Source organism: Malaya genurostris, chromosome 3 (genome assembly GCF_030247185.1).
Source record: "Malaya genurostris strain Urasoe2022 chromosome 3, Malgen_1.1, whole genome shotgun sequence".
Classification (NCBI taxonomy): domain Eukaryota; kingdom Metazoa; phylum Arthropoda; class Insecta; order Diptera; family Culicidae; genus Malaya; species Malaya genurostris.
The window spans coordinates 250,884,550-250,905,045 of NC_080572.1; the positions used below are offsets into that span (position 1 = coordinate 250,884,550).

The window sequence follows — 20,496 nt, forward strand, 5'->3', positions numbered from 1 at the left end:
TATATCTAGACTACGAAAAGTACGACTTCAACAACTTTCGGAATAGCACTTACGCAGGAAGCAACGACTATGACGAATGGTTCAACAACTACAGATGGTACGATATCGACTACTTCTGAAACTACATCTATGCAAAATAATACCTGGACAACGGAAGATTCGAAGGCTACTGAAAGCAGATCAGCTTCTGAAACTTCGATGACTTCTGCTTTAAGTACACCGATAACGAAAAATATGACCTAAACTACAGCAGGGACGACGACTCATCCAGCACAACGACTACACACGCTTTTTCTTCAACTACTAAAGTTTTGAAAGCAATTAAATATTGTTCAACTACCTCGAAAAATATCACTTCGGTTACATCCGGTTCAATTGCTACTTAGAGAGAGACTTCGACTCAAACGGAAGATGTAAAAAATTACAGATTGTGCAACTTCGACTATATCCGGTACATCAAGCACAGTGTAACTGCATCAGGAATTGTGACAGCGGACGAAATGATTGCTACTTTATCCGACATGACGACGACGGAATATATTACCTACATTTGACTAAGCGACTAACCAAGTGACAGAACATGGAACAATGACAAGTAACGGGTACAAAAGACACGACTTCCACTTCATACGGCATAGTCTGTATCGCGCAGTACACCTATGGTAGGCTTTGACCTCGGGAGATTTCAGCAAACAATCATTTTTCTTCTTAAACTTTCTAGATCAAGACGCACTCAAATTCATATTATACAACAAAGGGAGCATCTTCAGCTGCATTCGAATAACTGTCGAAAAGTGATTTTTACGATACCGGACACGATTAATGGAAATATAATTTCAGTGCATTCGGTATAACTAGAACGGACCCGACTGGAAGCATATCTGAGTCTCCATTTACGAAAAAACAACATATTATATATGGAAAATATAATTTTGATATAACGTTGGAAAATATAACTTTAATGCCCTTTGATAAATAGTTGCACTATTAAGCTTTTGAAAAGTTTTCTAGTAGTTGCTACCCAATTTGTTGTATATGAGTGTTGGGAAAATTAAAGATCTCTTCAATCACCTTCACAAGAGGCAACGACTACGACGGAAAGTTCAACAACTACTAAAGGGATTACTTCGACCACAATTACGCAAGACACAACCCCCACAACGGAAAGCACAACAACTACGGGCGATACGGCCTCGACTACTTCAAGCACAACGACTACAGAAGGTACGACATCAACAACTTCTGGAACATCATCTACACAAGAAGCAACGACTACGACGGAAAGTTCAACAACTACTGAAGGGACTACTTCGACCACAACTACGCAAGACACAACCTCCACAACGGAAAGCACAACAACTACGGAAGGTACGACCTCGACTTCTTCAAGCACAACGACTACAGAAGGTACGATATCAACAACTTCTGGAACATCACCTTCACAAGAGGCAACGACTACGACGGAAAGTTCAACAACTACTGAAGGGACTACTTCGACCACAACTACGCAAGACACAACCCCCACAACGGAAAGCACAACAACTACGGGAGATACGGCCTCGACTACTTCAAGCACAACGACTACAGAAGGTACGACATCAACAACTTCTGGAACATCATCTACACAAGAAGCAACGACTACGACGGAAAGTTCAACAACTACTGAAGGGACTACTTCGACCACAACTACGCAAGACACAACCTCCACAACGGAAAGCACAACAACTACGGAAGGTACAACTTCGACTACTTCAAGCACAACGACTACAGAAGGTACGACATCAACAACTTCTGGAACATCACCTTCACAAGAGGCAACGACTACGACGGAAAGTTCAACAACTACTGAAGGGACTACTTCGACCACAACAACGCAAGACACAACCCCCACAACGGAAAGCTCAACAACTACGGAAGGTACGACATCAACAACTTCTGCAACATCACCTACACAAGAAGCAACGACTACGACGGAAAGTTCAACAACTACTGAAGGGACTACTTCGAGCACTACGCAAGACACAACCCCCACAACGGAAAGCACAACTACGGAAGGTACGACCTCGACTACTTCAAGCACAACGATTACAGAAGGTACGACATCAACAACTTCTGGAACATAACCTTCACAAGAGGCAACGACTACGACGGAAAGTTCAACAACTACTGAAGGGACTACTTCGACCACAACTACGCAAGACACAACCCCCACAACGGAAAGCACAACAACTACGGAAGGTACGACCTCGACTACTTCAAGCACAACGACTACAGAAAGTACGACATCAACAACTTTTGGAACATCACCTTCACAAGAGGCAACGACTACGACGGAAAGTTCAACAACTACTGAAGGGACTACTTCGACCACAAAAACGCAAGACACAACCTCCACAACGGAAAGCACAACAACTACGGAAGGTACGACCTCGACTTCTTCAAGCACAACGACTACAGAAGGTACGACATCAACAACTTCTGGAACATCACCTACACAAGAGGCAACAACTACGACGGAAAGTTCAACAACTACTGAAGGGACTACTTCGACCACAACTACGCAAGGCACAACCCCCACCACGGAAAGCACAACAACTACGGAAGGTACGACTTCGACTACTTCAAGCACAACGACTACAGAAGGTACGACATCAACAACTTCTGGAACATCACCTTCACAAGAGGCAACGCCTACGACGGAAAGTTCAACAACTACTGAAGAGACTACTTCGACCACAATTACGCAAGGCACAACCCCCACCACGGAAAGCACAACAACTACGGAAGGTACGACTTCGACTACTTCAAGCACAACGACTACAGAAGGTACGACATCAACAACTTCTGGAACATCACCTACACAAGAGGCAACAACTACGACGGAAAGTTCAACAACTACTGAAGGGACTACTTCGACCACAACTACGCAAGGCACAACCCCCACCACGGAAAGCACAACAACTACGGAAGGTACGACTTCGACTACTTCAAGCACAACGACTACAGAAGGTACGACATCAACAACTTCTGGAACATCACCTTCACAAGAGGCAACGCCTACGACGGAAAGTTCAACAACTACTGAAGAGACTACTTCGACCACAAAAACGCAAGACACAACCTCCACAACGGAAAGCACAACAACTACGGAAGGTACGACCTCGACTTCTTCAAGCACAACGACTACAGAAGGTACGACATCAACAACTTCTGGAACATCACCTACACAAGAGGCAACAACTACGACGGAAAGTTCAACAACTACTGAAGGGACTACTTCGACCACAACTACGCAAGGCACAACCCCCACCACGGAAAGCACAACAACTACGGAAGGTACAACTTCGACTACTTCAAGCACAACGACTACAGAAGGTACGACATCAACAACTTCTGGAACATCACCTTCACAAGAGGCAACGACTACGACGGAAAGTTCAACAATTACTGAAGGGATTACTTCGACCACAATTACGCAAGACCAACCCCCACAACGGAAAGCACAACAACTACGGGAGATACGGCCTCGACTACTTCAAGCACAACGACTACAGAAGGTACGACATCAACAACTTCTGGAACATCATCTACACAAGAAGCAACGACTACGACGGAAAGTTCAACAACTACTGAAGGGACTACTTCGACCACAACTACGCAAGACACAACCTCCACAACGGAAAGCACAACAACTACGGAAGGTACGACCTCGACTACTCCAAGCACAACGACTACAGAAGGTACGACTTCAACAACTTCTGGAACATCACCTTCACAAGAGGCAACGACTACGACGGAAAGTTCAACAACTACTGAAGGGACTACTTCAACCACAACTACGCAAGACACAACCCCCACAACGGAAAGCACTACAACTACGGGAGATACGGCCTCGACTACTTCAAGCACAACGACTACAGAGGGTACGACATCAACAACTTCTGGAACATCACCTACACAAGAAGCAACGACTACGACGGAAAGTTCAACAACTACTGAAGGGACTACTTCGACCACAACTACGCAAGACACAACCCTCACAACGGAAAGCACAACAACTACGGAAGGTACAACTTCGACTACTTCAAGCACAACGACTACAGAAGGTACGACATCAACAACTTCTGGAACATCACCTTCACAAGAGGCAACGACTACGACGGAAAGTTCAACAATTACTGAAGGGATTACTTCGACCACAATTACGCAAGACCAACCCCCACAACGGAAAGCACAACAACTACGGGAGATACGGCCTCGACTACTTCAAGCACAACGACTACAGAAGGTACGACATCAACAACTTCTGGAACATCATCTACACAAGAAGCAACGACTACGACGGAAAGTTCAACAACTACTGAAGGGACTACTTCGACCACAACTACGCAAGACACAACCTCCACAACGGAAAGCACAACAACTACGGAAGGTACGACCTCGACTACTCCAAGCACAACGACTACAGAAGGTACGACTTCAACAACTTCTGGAACATCACCTTCACAAGAGGCAACGACTACGACGGAAAGTTCAACAACTACTGAAGGGACTACTTCAACCACAACTACGCAAGACACAACCCCCACAACGGAAAGCACAACAACAACGGGAGGTACGGCCTCGACTACTTCAAGCACAACGACTACAGAAGGTACGACATCAACAACTTCTGGAACATCACCTACACAAGAAGCAACGACTACGACGGAAAGTTCAACAACTACTGAAGGGACTACTTCGACCACAACTACGCAAGACACAACCCCCACAACGGAAAGCACTACAACTACGGGAGATACGGCCTCGACTACTTCAAGCACAACGACTACAGAAGGTACGACATCAACAACTTCTGGAACATCACCTACACAAGAAGCAACGACTACGACGGAAAGTTCAACAACTACTGAAGGGACTACTTCGACCACAACTACGCAAGACACAACCCTCACAACGGAAAGCACAACAACTACGGAAGGTACAACTTCGACTACTTCAAGCACAACGACTACAGAAGGTACGACATCAACAACTTCTGGAACATCATCTACACAAGAAGCAACGACTACGACGGAAAGTTCAACAACTACTGAAGGGACTACTTCGACCACAACTACGCAAGACACAACCTCCACAACGGAAAGCACAACAACTACGGAAGGTACGACCTCGACTACTCCAAGCACAACGACTACAGAAGGTACGACTTCAACAACTTCTGCAACATCATCTACTCAAGAAGCAACGACTACGACGGAAAGTTCAACAACTACTGAAGGGACTACTTCGACCACAACTACGCAAGACACAACCTCCACAACGGAAAGCACAACAACTACGGAAGGTACGACCTCGACTACTTCAAGCACAACGACTACAGAAGGTACGACATCAACAACTTCTGCAACATCATCTACACAAGAAGCAACGACTACGACGGAAAGTTCAACAACTACTGAAGGGACTACTTCGACCACAACTACGCAAGACACAACCCCCACAACGGAAAGCTCAACAACTACGGAAGGTACAACTTCGACTACTTCAAGCACAACGACTACAGAAGGTACGACATCAACATCTTCTGGAACATCAACTTCACAAGAGGCAACGACTACGACGGAAAGTTCAACAACTACTGAAGGGACTACTTCGACCACAACTACGCAAGACACAACCTCCACAACGGAAAGCACAACTACGGAAGGTACGACCTCGACTACTTCAAGCACAACGATTACAGAAGGTACGATATCAACAACTTCTGGAACATCACCTTTACAAGAGGCAACGACTACGACGGAAAGTTCAACAACTACTGAAGGGACTACTTCGACCACAACAACGCAAGACACAACCTCCACAACGGAAAGCTCAACAGCTACGGAAGGTACAACTTCGACTACTTCAAGCACAACGACTACGGAAGGTACGACATCAACAACTTCTGCAACATCACTTCAACAACTACTACAACGACTACAACTGCTGAAGGGACTACTTTGATTACTACGCAAGACACAACCTTCATAATTGAAAGCACAACAACTACGGAAGATACGACCTCGACTACTTCAAGCACAACGACTACAGAAGGTACGACATCAACATCTTCTGGAACATCAACTTCACAAGAGGCAACGACTACGACGGAAAGTTCAACAACTACTGAAGGGACTACTTCGACCACAACTACGCAAGACACAACCCCCACAACGGAAAGCTCAACAACTACGGAAGGTACAACTTCGACTACTTCAAGCACAACGACTACAGAAGGTACGACATCAACATCTTCTGGAACATCAACTTCACAAGAGGCAACGACTACGACGGAAAGTTCAACAACTACTGAAGGGACTACTTCGACCACAACTACGCAAGACACAACCCTCACAACGGAAAGCACAACAACTACGGAAGGTACAACTTCGACTACTTCAAGCACAACGACTACAGAAGGTACGACATCAACAACTTCTGGAACATCACCTTCACAAGAGGCAACGACTACGACGGAAAGTTCAACAATTACTGAAGGGATTACTTCGACCACAATTACGCAAGACCAACCCCCACAACGGAAAGCACAACAACTACGGGAGATACGGCCTCGACTACTTCAAGCACAACGACTACAGAAGGTACGACATCAACAACTTCTGGAACATCATCTACACAAGAAGCAACGACTACGACGGAAAGTTCAACAACTACTGAAGGGACTACTTCGACCACAACTACGCAAGACACAACCTCCACAACGGAAAGCACAACAACTACGGAAGGTACGACCTCGACTACTTCAAGCACAACGACTACAGAAGGTACGACATCAACAATTCCTGGAACATAACCTACACAAGAGGCAACGACTACGACGGAAAGTTCAACAACTACTGAAGGGACTACTTCGACCACAACTACGCAAGACACAACCCCCACAACGGAAAGCACTACAACTACGGAAGGTACGACCTCGACTACTTCAAGCACAACGACTACAGAAGGTACGACATCAACATCTTCTGGAACATCAACTTCACAAGAGGCAACGACTACGACGGAAAGTTCAACAACTACTGAAGGGACTACTTCGACCACAACTACGCAAGACACAACCCCCACAACGGAAAGCTCAACAACTACGGAAGGTACAACTTCGACTACTTCAAGCACAACGACTACAGAAGGTACGACATCAACATCTTCTGGAACATCAACTTCACAAGAGGCAACGACTACGACGGAAAGTTCAACAACTACTGAAGGGACTACTTCGACCACAACTACGCAAGACACAACCCCCACAACGGAAAGCTCAACAACTACGGAAGGTACAACTTCGACTACTTCAAGCACAACGACTACAGAAGGTACGACATCAACATCTTCTGGAACATCAACTTCACAAGAGGCAACGACTACGACGGAAAGTTCAACAACTACTGAAGGGACTACTTCGACCACAACTACGCAAGACACAACCCTCACAACGGAAAGCACAACAACTACGGAAGGTACAACTTCGACTACTTCAAGCACAACGACTACAGAAGGTACGACATCAACAACTTCTGGAACATCACCTACACAAGAAGCAACGACTACGACGGAAAGTTCAACAACTACTGAAGGGACTACTTCGACCACAACTACGCAAGACACAACCCCCACAACGGAAAGCACTACAACTACGGAAGGTACGACCTCGACTACTTCAAGCACAACGACTACAGAAGGTACGACATCAACATCTTCTGGAACATCAACTTCACAAGAGGCAACGACTACGACGGAAAGTTCAACAACTACTGAAGGGACTACTTCGACCACAACTACGCAAGACACAACCCCCACAACGGAAAGCTCAACAACTACGGAAGGTACAACTTCGACTACTTCAAGCACAACGACTACAGAAGGTACGACATCAACATCTTCTGGAACATCAACTTCACAAGAGGCAACGACTACGACGGAAAGTTCAACAACTACTGAAGGGACTACTTCGACCACAACTACGCAAGACACAACCCTCACAACGGAAAGCACAACAACTACGGAAGGTACAACTTCGACTACTTCAAGCACAACGACTACAGAAGGTACGACATCAACAACTTCTGGAACATCACCTTCACAAGAGGCAACGACTACGACGGAAAGTTCAACAATTACTGAAGGGATTACTTCGACCACAATTACGCAAGACCAACCCCCACAACGGAAAGCACAACAACTACGGGAGATACGGCCTCGACTACTTCAAGCACAACGACTACAGAAGGTACGACATCAACAACTTCTGGAACATCATCTACACAAGAAGCAACGACTACGACGGAAAGTTCAACAACTACTGAAGGGACTACTTCGACCACAACTACGCAAGACACAACCTCCACAACGGAAAGCACAACAACTACGGAAGGTACGACCTCGACTACTTCAAGCACAACGACTACAGAAGGTACGACATCAACAATTCCTGGAACATAACCTACACAAGAGGCAACGACTACGACGGAAAGTTCAACAACTACTGAAGGGACTACTTCGACCACAACTACGCAAGACACAACCCCCACAACGGAAAGCTCAACAACTACGGAAGGTACAACTTCGACTACTTCAAGCACAACGACTACAGAAGGTACGACATCAACAACTTCTGGAACATCACCTTCACAAGAGGCAACGACTACGACGGAAAGTTCAACAACTACTGAAGGGACTACTTCGACCACATTTACGCAAGACACAACCTCCACAACGGAAAGCACAACTACGGAAGGTACGACCTCGACTACTTCAAGCACAACGATTACAGAAGGTACGATATCAACAACTTCTGGAACATCACCTTCACAAGAGGCAACGACTACGACGGAAAGTTCAACAACTACTGAAGGGACTACTTCGACCACAACAACGCAAGACACAACCTCCACAACGGAAAGCACAACTACGGAAGGTACGACCTCGACTACTTCAAGCACAACGATTACAGAAGGTACGATATCAACAACTTCTGGAACATCACCTTCACAAGAGGCAACGACTACGACGGAAAGTTCAACAACTACTGAAGGGACTACTTCGACCACAACTACGCAAGACACAACCCCCACAACGGAAAGCACAACAACTACGGGAGATACGGCCTCGACTACTTCAAGCACAACGACTACAGAAGGTACGACATCAACAACTTCTGGAACATCATCTACACAAGAAGCAACGATTACGACGGAAAGTTCAACAACTACTGAAGGGACTACTTCGACCACAACTACGCAAGACACAACCTCCACAACGGAAAGCACAACAACTACGGAAGGTACGACCTCGACTACTTCAAGCACAACGACTACAGAAGGTACGACATCAACAACTTCTGGAACATCACCTTCACAAGAGGCAACGACTACGACGGAAAGTTCAACAACTACTGAAGGGACTACTTCGACCACAACAACGCAAGACACAACCTCCACAACGGAAAGCTCAACAGCTACGGAAGGTACAACTTCGACTACTTCATGCACAACGACTACGGAAGGTACGACATCAACAACTTCTGCAACATCACTTCAACAACTACTACAACGACTACAACTGCTGAAGGGACTACTTTGATTACTACGCAAGACACAACCTTCATAATTGAAAGCACAACAACTACGGAAGATACGACCTCGACTACTTCAAGCACAACTACTACGGAAGGTACGACATCAACAATTCCTGGAACATAACCTACACAAGAGGCAACGACTACGACGGAAAGTTCAACAACTACTGAAGGGACTACTTCGACCACAACTACACAAGATACAACCTTCTCAACTGCAAGCACAAGTGAGACGGGGGGTACGACTTCAACAACGTCAAGAACAGCTACATAAGATGTGCTTCCATGACGGAAAGTGTGACTTCGACTACAACTACGCATGACAGGACTTCAATATGTCGTATATCTAGACTACGAAAAGTACGACTTCAACAACTTTCGGAATAGCACTTACGCAGGAAGCAACGACTATGACGAATGGTTCAACAACTACAGATGGTACGATATCGACTACTTCTGAAACTACATCTATGCAAAATAATACCTGGACAACGGAAGATTCGAAGGCTACTGAAAGCAGATCAGCTTCTGAAACTTCGATGACTTCTGCTTTAAGTACACCGATAACGAAAAATATGACCTAAACTACAGCAGGGACGACGACTCATCCAGCACAACGACTACACACGCTTTTTCTTCAACTACTAAAGTTTTGAAAGCAATTAAATATTGTTCAACTACCTCGAAAAATATCACTTCGGTTACATCCGGTTCAATTGCTACTTAGAGAGAGACTTCGACTTAAACGGAAGATGTAAAAAATTACAGATTGTGCAACTTCGACTATATCCGGTACATCAAGCACAGTGTAACTGCATCAGGAATTGTGACAGCGGACGAAATGATTGCTACTTTATCCGACATGACGACGACGGAATATATTACCTACATTTGACTAAGCGACTAACCAAGTGACAGAACATGGAACAATGACAAGTAACGGGTACAAAAGACACGACTTCCACTTCATACGGCATAGTCTGTATCGCGCAGTACACCTATGGTAGGCTTTGACCTCGGGAGATTTCAGCAAACAATCATTTTTCTTCTTAAACTTTCTAGATCAAGACGCACTCAAATTCATATTATACAACAAAGGGAGCATCTTCAGCTGCATTCGAATAACTGTCGAAAAGTGATTTTTACGATACCGGACACGATTAATGGAAATATAATTTCAGTGCATTCGGTATAACTAGAACGGACCCGACTGGAAGCATATCTGAGTCTCCATTTACGAAAAAACAACATATTATATATGGAAAATATAATTTTGATATAACGTTGGAAAATATAACTTTAATGCCCTTTGATAAATAGTTGCACTATTAAGCTTTTGAAAAGTTTTCTAGTAGTTGCTACCCAATTTGTTGTATATGAGTGTTGGGAAAATTAAAGATCTCTTCAAATTCGTGATTATCATTACAAATCTTGATTCCAGCCAAAACTATTCAAATACATAGTTGAACTAGTCAGAAAACACAATTTTGAGGAATTTTTAGAACTAGATCTCATGACACTTCTAAACTCGAATTAGGTTCTATACCAGCATGGTCGAAATTGGGTTCGCAACGGTTGGCATCAGGTTCTTATGATAGTTGGGGCTTTAGTAAACCGAAAACCATCTGCCGACCGGAATCGCTACTCCGACAACCTTCCGGTCCATTTGAAAATGAGTGTCGGAAGCTTCCATCGGCAGCGATTTCTCAATCGGGTAGGCAAGATTCATCGTCGGGGATCAGACCGAGTCGTTTCGCGGCGAAGCACAAATCTCTGGTCGTCAGGGCGCCTACGACCCGGAAGCTCAAATTAGCGGGGATTAGCCGAGTAGTTCGTAACGTAGACCAGTCCTGGGTAGTCGAGGCGCTAGCGAATCGAGAGTGGTGGTGCTTCAGCACATCCCCCCTGCCGAAGTAATACCTTATGGTAGTCCCGGCATGATGAGGGGAACGAAACGGCGGCGGAGGCGGTGCGATTCTTCGTTATCAATTATAAACATATTATTAATTTTAATATTGATGCTCACATGACAATTTCTCTATTTTATTGTATTTTCGACCTACAATCAACGATCCTAATGTTTTAGTGATTAATTGAAGCAAACGTAGTGAATAGAGATGGTAAATGGTTTCGAATGCATCGAATTGGAGGAAAAATTGAGATGAATATAAGTGCGATTAATTGGAGATGGTTGACTCTTGTTTAAATAAATAAATAATTCTATGAGTTACATGATATTCTTACACAATGTGAGGTGTCAATAGCAAGATCCATTAGAGGAACTACGTTTAAATTTAAAATTAACGGCATTACGCAATTCAAGTTTACAGCGATTAACTTGCGAAAGAAAATATGTACACACTTATTCACAACTACTAAGAATGGTAAAAAAAACTACTCAAAAATGAGTTTTGTTTTAACTGGGTATTACAATTTCTGATCATTAATTTTCACACGATGGCACTACTCATGAACTATTGATACATAAAGTTCATCTTTATCGGTGGTTTGATCATCCTGGAATGCAGTGGAATGACATGAAAATCTTATGAAACAGAATGGAATAAACATGCAAACAAATATTTGCCAGTTGTCAATCGATGTTTACCAGCTCATTTTATGACGTTATTTCAATTTCGTATAAAACCTAATTGTGTTTTTATCGTGACGTCAAAAATGAACAAGCATTCGTCCTTGACAGTTCATCAGTACTGCCTCCATGGAATTTGCCCTATGTCTGTCTTATGTTAAGCCAAGTTACCTTGCGAGTATGAAAACAGTACGGTTGAATTGTCAAATAAATTGAGGTTAGCACTGACAGTGGCACCTAATAGTAGGATTATTTTCATTAATATCGTATTTACACTGTCACTGAAACCGTACTGCAACGATTTATTTTTCAGAAATAAGCCAGATCTACTCACTTTATAAGTTGAAATAAGGAAGAAATGTAATTATAAACGTGTTTTTAGATAAGACTGTTGAGGCTCCTGTTTAAATTGAAGGGAAAGTGCAAAATATACGTATATCTTTTTCGTATAAAGACTGTCCCAGAATGTATGGATGCAACCAAAAACCGCTGCCATTTGGCAATGGTTCAGAATTTGTCAATTTTTATGGTTGCGTCCAGTTGTTTACACTCTTCTCTAACCACTTGTGCAGTTGTTTATTCGTTCTCATTAGTTTGTTTCGAAATGCGTGGACTTTCAGCAGAGCAACGTCGAAAAATTGTGTACAAATGGTGCACAGAACGCGGACTGTCACTGAGAAAGATAGCAAAAATGGGAGGAGTAAGTGAAAAAGCCGTGCGAAATGCAATCAGGTAGTTTGGTGAGGATAACACCTTTGAGAATAAACCGAAAACGGGTCGAAAAAAGGCTCTCCTAACCCTCAGTTGGATACTGAAGGCGTTCGAGCAAAAGAAGGAGGTTTCAGTTCGGGATGTGGCCAAAAAAGTGAGCACTTCGAAGTCAAATCGTGCTAAAGAACGTTTGAGTCTTCGAACCTATAAGAAGCAGAAATAACCAAAACGTAGTTCGAAACAAGAAGCAACGATCAGGCCGAGGGTTCGAAAGCTGTACAATACGATTCTTGTTGGAAATTTGAACTGCATAATCATGGACGACGAAACCTACGTGAAACTCTATTAGAAATCCTTGTCGGAACCACAATATTATACGGTGCGAGAAAGGCAAGTGTTAAACCTGTCCGAGATATCGATTGAAGTCGAACAATTTGGTACGAAAGCTATGGTCTGTCAAGCAATTTGTAGCTGCGGTACGATTTCGAAACCCTTCATCACCACTGCTTCAATGAACAGCGAACATCAATGAATGTTTACAAAAACTACTTCTACCCATGATTCGAAGTGACAAGGATCCTGTTGTCTTCTGACCAGATCTTGCTTCTTGCCACTACTCGAAATCAACGGTAGAATGGTATACTAACAAAAATGTCACTTTCGTCCCAAAAAACATGAACCCACCAAATTGCCCACAACTTCGACCAATTAAGAAATTTTGGGCATTAACGAAGGCACATCTTAGGAAACATGTCTCGGCAGCCGAAACCATTCAATCGTTCGAAAAAGATTGGAAAAAAGAGTCAAAACTTGTCGCCAAGAAGTCTGTACGGAATTTAATGAGGAACGTTCGCAAGAAGGTGCGCCAGCTAGTCTACAATGGCTAAGTAGCAAATGTTGAGAATAATATACTGTTGTTGTAGTCTAATATTATCAATATATCGAATGAAATTTGAATATCTAACACTTGTGAATTAATTACAGCGAAATCAAAGTGCATCCATACTTTCAGGGACAGTCTGTACTTACGTATGTAATTGACATAAAATCGATTTCGCGCTCAAATTCATTCAGTTTTAAAAAATAATATCAAATTATTCTCCGAGAATACTATAAATTTTATTTCATACAAACATACAAATCTGATTAGAAAACAGTTTTATCAAAAGCCTGAGTTACAGTTATTAGAAATGTATTTCTCACCTAACAAGTAAGTAACCTGGAATTTTCGTAGACAGGTAGTATTATACTATGCGTATTTAACTCATACCGTGTGATATAACGAAAAATAAGAAAATTTTCCAATATTCTGCCAAACATCAGTGTATTGCAATACAAACTTTCTATAACATAACGACATTTAAATATATTTTTAGTGGTGAACCAGATTATTGGCATATTGACGCCAAATCGGTAGGAAAATTTTAATTTACTTCACATTTTTAACGATTTCTTATAAAAACGGGTAATTTCATTTGAAAAATCATAGTAGAGGTAGAAGAAAATGTTTTAACTCTGAGTTGGTAACGATGATATTAATTTATTGTGCGAAAACTAACGTTTATTTAGAATGAAGCATGAAACTTGGTTCAATACCATTTTTCAAATGCCCGGAAATAACAAATAAAGTATCCAAAATAAATGGTACTCGATCGCTAAATATTCTAGTATCCTAAAAATCAACACTACACAGGTTTCTAAAAAAATATTGGTCCGAATAAACCTAACCTTACTTATTTTCTTCTAGTCCGAGTTTGCTTCTATTGCTAATATCTATTTTTACTATTGAATAAACGAAAAAATATGTTGCAAATCACAACTGCCGATATGAAAATTTTCGGAAGAACCCTTCTTTTCTTGGTTCCACTATTCATTTGCAGGTGTCGCTACCGGTAATTCAGTTTTCCGATAATGTGTCAATAACTCAGAACCTTTTAAATAAAGACAAAAACTAGACTTTGAATCGAATGGCATTGGCTTCGGTTGACGTATGTAGTATTGATTTTCAGTATAAGTAGGCGGAAAATGCTCTAGTAATTAATTTTCAATGAATTTTCACGAAAACAGTAAACAATTTTCCACATTGATGAAATCATTTTTTTGATCGGCGGCATGATTAAAATGTGATAACCAGCGCGCTGATCATTTTAATGTGGAACACATTTTTGTTTTCTAAATAGGGGTGCAAATTAGAAACTCAAGAAAAATACACGTAGAAATGTGGTCAGGTTTTGAACAATTACAGCACAGTCAATTTTGCATCAATTATTAATATCAGGTCACCATTTGATTGGAAATATTTCTACGTATTGATTTGAATGTTCATAGCCATGTATTTTTATTGTATATCATTGAAATGTTGATTACTAGCTAGCAGTGTCCTATTTTGGCATACCTGATTTCCCTGCCATATACGACGCTTTTGAAGGAGTGAGCGATATATCAAAGGGAAAGCAGCGCTCTGATTGGTCAATCGATGCAAAAGCGAAGCTGTTGGAAGCACGCGAATCTATATAGAGAAGCGAAGTTATAGCTAACGTTTCAGTGCTACGCGTAGCTTGCTAGAGGTAGGTTGTTGCTAGACAGCAAGACAAAAAGTGCCATAAAACTATTTGAAGCTTTAATTGTTATGCTCTGATCTTGTGTCATGCAAGTTCGGATGAAATTCCATATTATGCCGTTTCGCCTGATCGCTTCAACCGAAATCGCAGAATGGTAGTAATGGTAGAGAAACGCTATATAAATAGCTGCTTGCATACAAAACTTGAACACAAGCTTGGCGAAAAGAAGCTTAAATATCGATATCCGTATTGCTAGAGTGTACAAACATAACATAATTGTATACATTTGGGCTATTGATGTAATTTCGTCGGCTACAAAACAAATACGAATCACGACAAATAGAGTCTATATTCTGGGTTCGCGTGTTCGGTTTTGGTTCCTCATAAAGATCAATCTAAGGGGCTGTCCATAAAAGGCGTCACGCTTTTTTTGACAATTTTTGACTCCCCATCCCCCCTTTGTCACAAATTGTCACAGAAGCAAAGACCCCCCACCCCCCCTATGTCACATGTCCCGAAATCAAAATAAATAAAATTCATCTCAATACATTCTCAATATGTATGACAAACCATACAAATATGAGGGAAAAATCGATTTGTTACATGCTGTCATTAGATTAAAAAATATCTCTAAAACTACCAAATCATCGGAATTATTTTAATAATATCAATTATAGCAATTAACAAAAGTATTTGGTTGGAATTGATGAAACATTTAAATCATCTGTTTTATTCCTCCTAGGGGTACACAGATATATTATTGTTTTAGGTAATATTTCCTTAGTGTAGCATATAGGGCTGAGAAAATAAAGATCAAAACCTCATCAAAACGAGATCACTGCCGGAGAATCTTTTCATGATCAGTTGATCAGTGAATTTTAAAACACATCGATCAATATCGGTACTGATTATCCGTCACACAATGGGTGGTGATTTTGAGCTAAAATGATTCTTGATTTATGTAAGTTCAATCATTGGATAATTCGATAAGCTTTGAAGTTGGTGGAGGAAAATAACAAATGATCAAGATAAGACATGACATGATCTACGTCTGAAATCGGGCGGGAGCTTTTTCAAATGGAGTACAATTGAATAAACTGCATCAGAACCAAATAAGAAAAATTCTTATGATATACTATTATCAATGCTAGAAAATCAAATTACTGAAAAAATTGTCAGTGCATAACTTAAGTTAAACCGATTGAAGGCATCTTTTTCTTTTTCACTCACATTAGGCAAATAGAAATGATTTTCTGCATCATTCATCACCGAATTTACAAGAAGAAGCTTTTACATCAACAAATACACGTTTCCTATAGAATGTAAACGTTTATTGTGGAGAATTTTTCAGGAAATAGGGCAAAACGGTAATATAATTAGGTATTTCAAAAATGCGCTCATTGAAAATATTGGACGTCACATTCCAAAAACCTCCCCCCCTTACCCCTGTCACAAAATGTCACGTTTTATGAAACACCCCCCTCCTCCTTGCGGCGTGACGTCTTTTATGGACAGCCCCTAAGCAGTCTCTCGTGCATTTGCGAATTCAAGTGTGACGATTCATTCAACTATTTGATTGTAGATCATTAGAAATTTTGGTTGCCTTGTTCCACATCAACGGCTCGAACAACCCCATGGGGCTGATCCTTGTAGTTTTATTTCTTAAATTGGCAGCGTGTCGAATTATCGGCGACGGCGGCGTGGCGCGGCGACGCACAGGTCTAGTTTAAATTTACTTCTAGTCAGCTTTTGTTATGTAATGAAAGGAACCACAGATGGAATACCATTGAATTTCATTAGTCAGAACCATAAAATTATTGAATTTCAATGGTATTTCGAATTAGTTCTCTCATTTTACATTCCATTAACAGTTTATGTTATAATCAGTGAATTAAAAATAAATAGAATCGTTTTCTGAAGTTGAGTGTACTTATTTTGAAACACCGCTTGAAAAAAAAATCGCATAAAGTAAACGTAGTCTTTCTAATAACAATTTATTTCAATTTGTTCCATTTCAAAGAGGCTATGGTTTTTTTCAGGATTACGAATGTGGACTCCAATCGATGCTACACGAAAAATGGGGGAGAGAGGGTTTTCGTTCAATTTTGGAATTTCTGCTAATTTCAGAAAATTTAATTTGCCACAAATGTACTCAACTGTTAGTTGTTCACTTTAACGTTGTATGCAGTAACCATTTTTCGTCAGTACACACGTAGTTGTTCTTTCCGAACCGCCAGTGCCACCGCTTTACAACATGACAGCAGCCAAGAATGTAGATAATCATTGACAAAAACTAAAACGGATACGAAGGTTTGTTATTTTTTTGCGGGAAGTGACGAGGAGCGGTTGACCCTAGGCCATGGCGATAAATACGTGCGAGGCTCGAAATAACGTTTGATAATTGCAATCTCAAGTGCCGAATGTTCTTGATGCACCTACACTGTGTTCATTCAGCTCAGCGTAGGTGTCGCAGTTAGATATTAGTATCCTGTTGCAAACATGACAGAACGGTTGTTTCTTTCGGTCAAAGTAGCCGTGACCGTGGTCATCGTCTACGGCTTATTTATTCGGGAGCTAACTTACATCGACGGTTTCAAGTTGCAGTCATTTTTCACGCAAGAAAAACAACTGGAAAACCGGAGCTGCGTTACCAATGGCGAAAAATGTGGCTGCGTTGGATTCTTTTTGGAGGAGCAGAATTCGTGCCACTACAAGTGCGACAATGCTTCCGGTGAGTTATGTGAAAAAATTCGTAGAAGAAGCAGCAAACGGCATGTTTCTGTAGCTGCAATCGAATAATCGAAAGAGAGAGAGAGATCGAAATATCGTTTCCGAAATAGTGTCGGGTTCAACAGCAGTATTGAAAAACAGCTTACCAGGTTCAGCAGAAATAGAAAATGGGTGAATTTCTGGAATTCTATTGAAGTGTATGACATATGATTCTGGAAATGAATATTAGTATGTTTGTGTCTCAGCCTTCATGAATGAAAAGGATATCCTTCAACGTGGGATATTAACGTCAAGTTCAATTGCACTTATGGATCATCAATAAAAAATTTCATTACTTGTAAACCGGTCGGTTTTTCAAACGGTACGTTCTTCACATAATTCGAAGAATTTTCGATCAACTTCTAGTTTCCGATAAGATTTCGTTACTTGTCCGCAATTTGCAACAGCTAATTACTAAGCCTAAAAAATCTAGGAAATAATTAATTGAAAATTTTGATTGATTGATTCAAACGGAAGCTAGCAATTTTCAAATTGAAAAGAATTGAGTTCAATCTGACATGCACTAAAGAGTGAAAGACTAAACGTAATTCGAACCAGTTCATAGAGATCGAAAAACTTTTGTGTGTATGTGTCTGTGGTAAAAATGTGAACTCGATTTTTTCCGTGAATGATTTCCACAAACTTAGGTTCACATGAAAGGTCTCATAATCATATAGAAAGGATTCAAAATTGATAGAAAAACCTCGAAATTTCTCGGAGTGGCTAAACCAATTTCAACAAACCATGGCTCGTTTGAAAGCTACTTCTAGGTCATTGATCATGTTGAAATGAATATTGCTATTATGCCCCCTGGTTTTGAATACATCATTGTACAAACAACTTGGCTCATTCGAAAGTTGCAAATTTGTCAAGTAGCAACACTTTTCCGCTGCTCTTCTGCAGAGATCGTCCTGATGGGCCTCTCCACATTTGCCTCATCGCAGTTTGTTGCAACAATAGGCTGCCGTATGCTAGGGATGGTACTCGGAAGGCAAAGCACAGACTATTAGACAGGACACTAAAATTAGATTCTTCAATCATTTTAGCGGTCATTTCGAATATTCCTTTAGTTTGGACAGTACTCGCATATGACATAATGGCGCCACGTTACCCTATCTAAAACATCCTGTCTGTCATCTAGAATGTGTTTATTTTTTCATTTACCAACAGAGTTGCCATTCATACAGAATTACCTGTAATGTATTGATTTGCATACGTCCATGCGAATTTCATGCAGGATACAGATTTAATACATATTGCCAAAACTGTATACAGAATTGTGCCTACTTCTCAGCCTTAAACGCAATACAAAATCGAACCCGTTTTGTTACAATAAAAGACCAAAGTCAGCAGTTTAGCGAAAAATTTAGTTGATTTTCTGATTTTAGTTAGTTATTTTTTGAGACAACTAAAAAATCTTACTTCTGCTAATGTAGATTTTTTTAATTCTAATTCCCTTAATAATAACAAATTATTTGTTGAAATGACTATTTTTTAGGTGAATTCACCAATTAAACGTGCTATCATTTCTTAGCTAAGGCACACTTCATTTCCATTCAACTAATTTTTTAGTTGAATTAGAGAAATAAAACGTCGTTTTCAACCAACATAAATGGTTGAATTGGCTTCTGCAATTTGCAGCTATATGGCGCCCTGTCACCGAGAAAATGTTAACACCGTAAAGACTACTAGCCACTAGATGGCACACTACTACCGAAAAAAATTCAGTCGCGGTTGTCTTTTCTATATTGGCAGGTTTAAATACGATGTTGTATTAGAGAAAAAGACATAAACGAAACATAAACTTCTTTTTGAAAATTTTTCTCCCGAATCGCTGTTGACTTGTTTGTTGACTTCGCGAAATCTCTCACTGAAAACTTTGAGCACTCGGAAAACAAAAACCGAATACAAGTAGCACACCGGACGGCGTAGCCCGGAAGGTTGGAAGATACAAAAACATCATTTGACATATACAATTAGAGTTCAACATTCAAAACTCATTTCACTGTTCCGCGTAAAAACATTTTTACGCACAATCGCTTCAAATGCGTACATCGATTAAGAAAGTTGTATATTTATATCCTAACACATGCGAAAAACATCAAAACAATCTGCAAGCAGTTTTAACAAGATAGTCCTTTTTAGCTTCTTGACGGATTGCTTTGCTTTGACACTTCTCATGAGTTTTTGGCTAATAAACTTGTGAATAAAACCAACTTCATTTT

General features: G+C 41.1%; 1 protein-coding gene across 1 annotated transcript; it reads left to right on the forward strand.

The window, feature by feature from the left end:
• The first annotated feature begins 69 nt into the window (after window positions 1–69).
• On the forward strand, window positions 70–9,631 carry LOC131434284 (mucin-2-like). The gene is made up of 8 exons (XM_058600949.1): window positions 70–97; window positions 1,081–2,055; window positions 2,134–2,277; window positions 2,356–3,435; window positions 3,558–4,106; window positions 4,331–5,710; window positions 6,690–6,830; window positions 6,909–9,631. Exons 1-8 carry the CDS (start codon window positions 70–72, stop codon window positions 9,629–9,631), a joined length of 7,020 nt encoding a protein of 2,339 aa, XP_058456932.1.
• Window positions 9,632–20,496: the final 10,865 nt, after the last annotated feature.